Source organism: Ruditapes philippinarum, unplaced genomic scaffold (assembly GCF_026571515.1).
Source record: "Ruditapes philippinarum isolate M1 unplaced genomic scaffold, ASM2657151v2 ctg440_1_1_1_1, whole genome shotgun sequence".
NCBI lineage: Eukaryota > Metazoa > Mollusca > Bivalvia > Venerida > Veneridae > Ruditapes > Ruditapes philippinarum.
This window is the reverse complement of record NW_026864080.1, coordinates 45,748-55,623: the sequence shown is the minus strand read 5'-3', so window position 1 is coordinate 55,623 and position 9,876 is coordinate 45,748. Positions and strand designations below refer to the sequence as shown.

The window sequence follows — 9,876 nt, the reverse complement described above, 5'->3', positions numbered from 1 at the left end:
CATGATTTTTTTGCTGTATCGCTTTAAAATTATAATAATAATTCCGACTAGGGTTTGAAATATTTCACACACTGAACAAATAAATTATTATTTGAAAGAAAATTATAGTAAAAATGTCAGCAACAAAAGGGATGAAAGGATTTAGATTCGGTATAATATAACAAATAAAACATGGCCTTTCGGGCAAAATGCAAGTTTACGGACTGGTTGGTCAGACTGAGGAAGGTATATGGCCCGAAGCGCCCTCAAGGCCATGTTTTATTTGTTAATTCTAACACGCTACATTTAATATTTTTAAAATCACTTCTCCTCTCGCTCACTTTCCTCCGAATAATCCCTTTCGTATTGTTCAATGTTAGCGAAAGTAAGATCTCTGAACTTGTGTTTAGAAATTATGCAAATAAATGGAGATTTAATCATCATTATGCTTATTTTTGAAAATAAATAATATAAATTTCTGATAATATACGTCTACAAATTGCTACATTAGTATAAACTTCTATTTAAACGCTCTTTTTGATATTTTGTAAGTCACTTTTGTATGTTTCAATGTCAGCGAAAGGAAGAGCTGTGGACTTGTGTATAGAAAATATGCTAATAAATGCAGATTAAATCATTTTTTTACAATAGATACTTCTTTAAGCGGTATGAGTATGGCAAATAAGTAGGAAAGTGTAGGCAAAAGAAGGACTACTTTCAAGCCTGTATAATAAAAGTGTCGCAATGGCTATAATCTTTGACCTAAAATGACATTAAATCAATAGAGGTCATCTAATAGGCTTGTGTCAATGTTTTCAATTTTTAAAAAAAAAAGAACTATCACTACATGTGATTAATACCGCTGCAAGACTGCTTCAGAAATAAGGAAGTTACTAGTAACAGAATACCTAGTAAAAGAATTGAAATAGAGTTATGGTTGTGGGCAATTCAAGGTAGTTGTGGTTCTTGTACGTTACATTTTCCTTTCACTGTGATTGACCATTGATGAAGTTTTATTGAATTACTCTGTAATAGGTCCAGAAAGAGTTACGCTTCTTGAGCACTGCACTCCCTCTCATTGGCTTGACCATTGTATGAAGTTGCACTGAATTCGAAATATTAGTTTTTAAGTTTTGCACCAGATAACGAAAAGGAACAAAGGGTATTAACTCTACAAATACTGAAGATGGAGTTATGGTTATTGTACACTGCACTTCCTCTCATTGTGCTTCTCATTGTGCTGGACCATTGTATGAAGTTGTATTGAATTCCAACGACTAGTTTTCAAGTTATGCACTGGACAAACAAGAACCGGTTGAACCGGGTGATGCTCCCCGAATAGGTTTTGGACACAGGAAAGTATACCTATTGTAGTGTCAGAGTTTTGTCACAGACAAAGTTCAAAGTGTAAAAATAAACAAAGGGCAATAACTCCAATATCAGGCAAGGCAGAGCTAAGGTTCTTTTGTACTGCACTTCTATTTAATGAGATCAATCTACCTACAAAGTTTCATTTGATACTTCTAATAGTTTCAGATTTATGTTGTCCTGGACAAAGTTCAAAGTGTAAAAATGAAAAAAGGGCAATAACTCCAAAATTAGGCAAGGCAAAGTTATGGTTCTTTTGCACTGCACTTCTACTCAACGAGATCTATCTACCTACAAAAGTTCATGTTGATATCTCTTTTAGTTTTAGAGCTATAATGTCTCGGACAAAATTCAAAGTGTAAAAATGAACAAAAGGCAATAACTCCAAAATTAGGCAAGACAGAGTTATAGTCCTTTAAACATGCACTTCTACCCAATGAGATCTATCTACCTACAAAGTTTCATGTTGATATCTCTTATAGTTAAAGTTTGAGAGTTATGTCCCGGACAAATTTCAAAGTGTAAAAATGAACAAAGGGCAGTAACTCCAAAGTTAGGGAAGATAGAGTTATAGTTCTTTGACACTGCACTTCTACCCAAAAATAGTTGTAAAATCCGACTTCAAATAACGAAGTTATGGGCCGGACACGATTTTGCTGCAAGGTCATGCTGTGACCTTGACCTTCAAGGTAGGGACCATAATGTTGTGTGTGACACGTCGTCTCAATATGGTGATCACTTCTGTAAAATCCGACTTAAAATAACCAAGTTATGGGCCGGACACAAATTCCAGACGTACGTACGGACGGACTGACAACCCAGCAACTATATGCTCCCCTGAATTTTTTCAGGGAGCATAAAAAAGGAACAAAGGGCAATAACTCTGTAATTAGTCAAGATGGAGCTATGGTTGATAGTGAACTGCACTTCATCTCATTGTGCTTGATACATTGAATTCCAGCCATTATTTTTCAAGTTATGCAATAACGATAAAAAGTAACAAAGGGCAAAAACTTTTAAATGAGTCAAGAAAGAGTTATGGTTTCTGTGCACTGCCCTGCCTCTCAATGTACTTGACCACTGTATGGAGTTGAATTGAATCACTCTATAATTATTCTGGATGGAGTTATGGTTCTTGTGGACTGCATTTCCTCTTTTTGTGCTTGACTGTTGTATGAATTTGCATTGAATTCAAACCATTAATTTTCAAGTTATGCACTGGACAAGAAAAAGTACCAAAGAGCTCTGTAATTAATCAAGATGGAGTTATGAGTCTTCTGTACTGCACTTTCTCTCAATGTGCTTGACCTTTGTATTAAGTATTATTGAATTTCAACAAGTTGTTTTCAAGTTATGCTCTGGACAAGAAATAGCAATGGAAAAGTAACGAAGGGCAAAAACTATAATTACTGTGGATAGAGTTATGGTTCTTATGCACTGTACTTCCTCTTATTGTGCTTGACCATTGTATGAAGTTGTTTTGAATTCCAACTACTACTATTCAAGTTATGCTCCTGACCAGGAAAAGTAACAAAGGGCAATAACTCTGTAATCAATCTGTATTTGTCAAAATGGAGTTATGGTTTTTGTGGACTACACTTCCTCTCAATGTGCTTGACCATTGTATGAAGTTGTATTGAATTCCAACTACTAGTTTTCAAGTTATGCTCCGGACAAGGAAAAGTAACAAAGGCCAATAACTCTGTAATCAATCAAGATGGAGTTATGGTTCTTATACATTGCACTTCCTCTCAATGTGCATTACCATTGTATGAAGTTGTATTGAATTCCAAGCATTAGTCTTCAAGTTATGCTCCGGACAAAAAAAAAAGCAATGGAAAAGTAACAAAGGGCAATAACTCTGTAATTAGTCAAGAAGGACTTATGTTTCTTGTGCACTGCACTTCCTCTCAATATACTTGACCATTTTATGAAGTTGTATTGAAGTCCAACCATTAGTCTTCAAGTTATGCTACAGACAAGGAAAATGCAACGGACTGACCGACCGCCGGGTGACTCCTATATACCCCCCAAACTTCGTTTCGGGAGTATAATAAATATATAACATCCAATCCATAAAGGAAATCAAACCAGAATTATTTTCAAAAAAATTTCAAGTTCCATTGCAAAAAGAACAACGCAATTTATTATATGTACTTTTTAAGGTATTGAATGAACCTAAGAATGGGAAGCTTTTTTTCCGGCCAGTGCATGTAATACAATAGTAGATCCACTTCTTGTATGTTGCTATTTTAATTAAAGTTATTGTTTTCTCATAACAAAAATATGTGATAAGAAATAGAAAACAAGATTGCATTTGTGAAAAAAGCTATGCCACCGCATTAATACAGCACTAGATAGTAATGTAGGAACAGAATTTTTTTGTTTCTATACAATTGAAGATTGCCATAATGCATAGATCCCTGACCTATCTAATTCTTATCATCAGATTAGTGGTTAAATCTATTGTTATTCAAATAAAGGATCAGAGTAGGAATCTATCAATGCAGTTGAGTCTATTGAATTTGGTGGTGAAGGTCATATTTCACATGGCCAAAATTCCATGACTGTACATCAAAGGACAAGAAAGTAGGTCACTGTCCCCTTGGGCTAGGCAAAATCAATGACCCCTGGGGCGGAGCCAATTATGACCCCAGGGCTATAATTTGTACAATCTTGCTAGAGGGTCACTACACAATGTTTCATGCAAAATATCTAATCTCTAGCCTTTGTCAGTTTAGAGAAGATGATTTTTTAAAGTTTTTACTATATATATATAAGGAAAACTATGACCGCCGGGGCAGGGCTAATTTTGACACTTAGGCAAATTTGAACAACTTTGGTAGTGTACCTATAGATGATAACATATACCAATTTTCAAAGCTCTAAGCCTTGTACCTTCAGACAATAAGATTTTAAAATTTTTTACTGTATGTACATCAAAAAAATCAATGACCCCCAGGGCGGGGCCAATTTTGACCCCAGGGCTATAATTTGAACAATCTTGGTAGAGGTTCACTACACAATGTTTCATGCAAAATATCTAACCTCTAGCCTTGTCAATTTCGAGAAGATACTTTTACTATATACATAAAAGAAAAACCTATGACCCCCGGGGCGGGGCTAAATTTGACACTAGGGGCAAAATTTGAACAACTTTGGTAGAGTACCTATAGATGATATCATATACCAAAATCAATGACCTTCGGGGCGGGGCCAATTTTGACCCCTGGGCTATAATTTGAACAATCTTGGTAGAGGTCTACCAGACAATGCCTTCTGCAAAATATCTATGCTCTAGGCCTTGTGGGTCTTTACAAGAAGATTTTTTAAATTTATTATAATAATTCCTTTTGGTTGCCATGGCAACCAGATTTCTGCATGGAATGAAATTCTTTGAACAACTTTGGAAGCCCTTAACCCAAGGTTCAATCCTGCTAAGTTTGGTTGAAATTAGAAAAGTGGTTTTTACTCAAGAAGATTTTTTAAGTTCACTATATAATCTGTATAACACACAAACATACACACATACATACAAACACACAGGTGAAGCGCTATATGCCACCGTATCGCAGATGCTGTGGTGGCATAAAAATATTATTAAATGATAAAACCATTACTGAATAAATGGAATAAACAAAACGAATATTATATTTACTATTGGTGATTTGATAAAATTTCAAGTTCCTGTGCAATAACTTATCTTATTTTAATATTTAACCTTTGTGAGAAATCAATATTTAAATAAACTATATATTATACTAGTATAATACATTAATTGACACTGTTGTTTTTATTGACACTGTGGTTTACATATGATAAACATACAAACACAAAATTTGATCTTTCATCAATATTGAATAAGAATATACTATAATGAGGAAGTCCCCTACGCTACAGAAAAACACACCAAAATTTGTGAGTACAGTTAGTTAATCGGACCAATTATTAAGGCGTACAGTAAGAAAACTCGAAATATTGTATAGATTTTCAAATAAATATGGAAAACTACTCTTGTATATCATTTTGTTATCAAAAATAAACATGTTGGTTTAAACAATATTTCATCAATTACAGACAAAATTACAATACATAAATTGCATTCAGGATCGAGTAGAAAGCTTAAAGCTTATATGAAATAAACATGTTGGGACTAAAACTAATCAAATATATGTTTTAAATGTACTGATTCTGTATTCGTTTGCATGTGCATATCATGTTGACGGTTGAATTTGCAGCAACAAATACCTCAATAACTTACTCAATACTTTCAAATTTAGTATTTTATTTTGAATATCATGCACAATTATAAGTTCTGATCAGCATGCACAATGCTATTCTTCAAGAAATTACAATATACAACAAATATTTGAAATAAAACATGCTCATTAATTATGCTCATACCCACTTTCGTTTTCACTTTCTTCGGCCATTATGCCGTATTGCATGATTTCACCTCGCTTAAAGAAGTATTGCACCGCTATACGTTTGACCCCCCGAGTCCAGTATACCATTTGAAATTTCTCTGTTCAATATTGAACTTTCATAGGTAATCCTGTGTTGCATATATGTCTTGAAATCAACTAGATCTTTGATTTAATACGAAAGTTAAGTTTTTATTTATCAATTAACTATTGTGTTACATATAATGTTATAGATATATCTGTGATAAATTGTCTTTAATGTATTGTAATATGACATATATATATATATATATATACACAAATAAATCAATATGTGCGACACAAGTTGAAAATCGCAAACTTTTACTAAGTCAATGGCATAAATCTACAAATACTGAATAATTCCACATGCAATACAACTACAGATGCTGACTAACATTCCTGTAAAGTTTCATGAATCTAGGTCAAACACTTTTTGAGCTAAGTGAGACACAACATGAGAAAGGACACAAAGGACAGACAAGGGTAAATCTAAATGCCCCTATACATTACATATCATACATGTAAATATGGTTAATAATGATTATGAACATTTTGTTTTGAACACCAGTAATTGAAATTTTGTTTGAAAAAGGTTGAACAAAAATATAACATCCTGATTATTTTGTATGAACATACAAACAATTTGTCATTTTTCTGATTTACTTTTTCTTCTCCTTTTCTTTGTCTTTTTTCTTAGAGCCGAAGATGGATTTCCTAAGAAGACCATGTGATTTCTTTTCTTCAAACACAACTTGAGGTGGTTCCGAACCGTTACTCTGGGAAGAAAATAAGGGATTTCTTTTCTTGTGCGCAATTACATAATTGTATACATTAGTCATAGAGCTATCATTCCCCTTTGTACGTCGTGCATAAATACAGAACAAATAGTTCCCATGTTTCCCTAGTTTCATAAAAAATTTCACGTTGGTTCCGTTCCTGACCATGGTAACAAATTCTTTACAATCTTCGTCTGGTTCACGAAGTAAATGATGTGATACTTCAACATCCTCTGGAGCCTCTATTTCGATCTGTGTTTCGGAATCCTTTTCCTCCATCGTAATCTGGGGATCCAAATGGGACTTCAATAGTAGTTCCATCTGATCAAATGCTTGAGAGGGTCCAATTGTTCCTTTACGAGCGAAAGATCGGTTGATCTTTGGAAGCTCAACAGGGTTTGACACTTTGACTGCATTCAGCAGGTACTTACATGCATGTGAGAGAGTTTTTGCATCGGACGTTTTGGGCTTTGCGTAAATGTCAAGACCATATTGTCCTAATTGTGGCATTGTCGCTGTTACTGTAAGAACGTTACTCTCTACGGCGTGATAAACAAAAGCATCCAGCGGTTTCTGTTCAACATTGTTGAGCTTGAGTTTAACAACAAATTGTAGCGGCACAGGCATTCGGAACTTAAGTGTAACGGAATCTTCAACATTTAAAATACCGGCTTTGGGGTTTTCAGGTGAATCATTACTAGATGTACTTCCGGTATCGGATGACGTATCAGAATGATCAAGATAGATTGGCTGCAAACCAAAATGGCGGACAGCTTTCTTCGGACCCCATTCGCCTGCAGCACAATCTGGTAAAGGATGCATTTTGCCTTTCAAAGCTTTGCACCTGATTTTGAACTTGCAAGCACATTTAAGTCTGAAAGGTGAGATAGTGTCATCCAAGGTGCCACTAATTTTGTTGCTTTCATTGATTTTGTTAGCAAATATTTCAAAATAATATTCTCCTGTTGTAGGCACATGGATACTGAACATTGCCGTATTATCCAAGGTAGTTTGAAATACAAATCTCTCCAATGCAGCTCCACGGTACGTTGCCTCTAGCTTTCGCTCTGTATCAGCGAAACGCAACTGATAGTAGAATACTAAATCATTTTCAAACATTTCGGGTATTTTAATACGAATATCTGCTCCTCCACGGTCATTTGTCTCAATGACAGCAGGCATGGTCTTGTCAAATCTCATACCAAAATGGAAGAAAACAGATCGTACAAACGGAAGTGCTTCAAACTCCTCAAGCGTAATTGGAGCATCCAACAATTGCCACTCGCTCTCTTTTGGCCAGAATTCTTGAATAAATTGATCAGGGTCAGTCAGAAAATAATGTTCATCATACTGGTAACGTATTTTATCCTTAGATTTATCTGACTTAACCTCTTTCTTATCAGTGCCGTGCTCTGTCATCCCATTTTCTTTATTCTTATCTGATCCGCCTCTTTTCCGATCTTTATTAAGAACCAAATGCCTTTAAAAGATAAAAAATGTATATAACTTTGTTTTTAACAAGACCCAACACTAGGCGGGCAATGCTCAACTTTTTTATTTTTTCTTAAAGCAAGCAAATAAAACTCTAAAAAGAAAATTATACAAAAAAAGTAAAAAAGACAAAGAATGTAGCTTGGTCAAAATGTAGATCAGCTGATAACAAGGCTCAATGTTACATCTTAAACTGTGCATATGGTCCAAATGTTATAGCTTACATCAAAGAACAAGAACGTAGGTCACTAGGTCCAAATCAAGGTCAGCTGATATCAAAGTTCAATTTTACATCTAAAAGTGTGCATGTGGTCGAATTTCAAAACTTTACATCAAAGAATAAGAAACTAGAAATGTGTCATCATGCCACGGATGCCCCCGCATGCAGCCAAAATTTCAGATGGTGCATTAATTATTTTTTTCATTTTAAGTTCAAAGCCCTTAAAACTTTTCAATGTTAACACAAACCATTTTCATACAATGTTCAAGGCACTGAAATTATTCAGTCTTAACCTTTTAAAAATAGCATATTGCATATTTGTAGCCAAAATAATGGCTAAAAGTATGAGTGCTGAAACTGAAAGTTCAAAATTTTCCCAACATTCAGGAAAGATAAGTTTGTCTAAAATCATTGAACCACAACCAAATTCAAACTTAAACTGCTTATTCCTAAGATGTATCTATATTATTTTCAAAGTGAAAGGGACATAACTCTGCAAAAAAATCATCAAACCATGACCAAATTCCAACTTGACCTGTCCATTCCTTTGACATATCCATATGTCAAATTTAAGTAGAATATGTAACACTGTTGGGTAGATAATGAACAGAAACTGTAAATTTCATATTATTTTCAAAGTGAAAGGGGCATTACTCTGCCAAAAATCATTGAACCATGACCAAATTCGAACTTGGCCTGGGCATTCCAAAAACATATCCATATGTCAAATTTGAGTTGAATGTGTTGTACTGTTGGGGAGATAATAAAAGGAAACTGAAAATTTCATATAACTTTCAAAGTGAAAGGGGCATAACTCTGCCAAAAATCATTGAACCATGACCAAATTTGAACTTGACCTGCGCATTCTTTTGACGCATCCATATGTCAAGTTTTAGTTGAAGGTGTTGTACCGATGGGGAGATAATGAACGGAAACTGAAAATTTCGTATTATTTTCAAAGTAAAAGGGGCATAACTCTGCCAAAAATCATCGAACCATGACCAAATTCGAACTTGACCTGTATTTTCTCATGACATATCCATATTTCAAGTTTGAGTTGAATGTGTTGCACCGTTGGGGAGATAATGAACGGAAACTGAAAAATTCATATTATTTTCAAAGTAAAAGGGGCATAACTCTGCCAAAAATCATCGAACCATGACCAAATTCGAACTTGACCTGTATTTTGTCATGACATATCCATATGTCAAGTTTGAGTTGAATGTGTTGTACCGTTGGGGAGATAATGAACGGAAACTGAAATTTCATATTATTTTCAAAGTAAAAGGGGCATAACTCTGCCAAAAATCATTGAACCATGACCAAATTCGAACTTGACCTGTATTTTGTCATGACATATCCATATGTCAAATTTGAGTTGAATGTGTGCAACCGTTCTTAAGATAATGAACGGAAACTGATGATGACGGAATGACAGAATGACGGAAGGACGGAAGGATGGAAGGACGGAATGACGGAACAGGGTAACACTATATGCCCCGGCCATTACATGGCGGGGGCATAATAAAAAGGTCACTAGGTCAAAGTCTAGGTCCAGGTGATATCAAAGTTCAATCTTACATCTAAAACTATGAAC

The 9,876-nt window shown here is 34.8% G+C and overlaps 1 protein-coding gene across 1 annotated transcript in view; it reads right to left on the bottom strand.

The window, feature by feature from the left end:
- Window positions 1–5,121: 5,121 nt before the first annotated feature.
- LOC132724342 (hillarin-like) overlaps window positions 5,122–9,876 on the bottom strand; it is a 31,330-nt gene continuing 26,575 nt past the window's right edge. Inside the window, exon 4 of the mRNA XM_060709183.1 lies at window positions 5,122–8,048. Within this exon, the coding sequence (XP_060565166.1) occupies window positions 6,452–8,048 (1,597 nt within the window). The 3' untranslated portion in view covers window positions 5,122–6,451. The remainder of the gene's footprint in view (window positions 8,049–9,876) is intronic.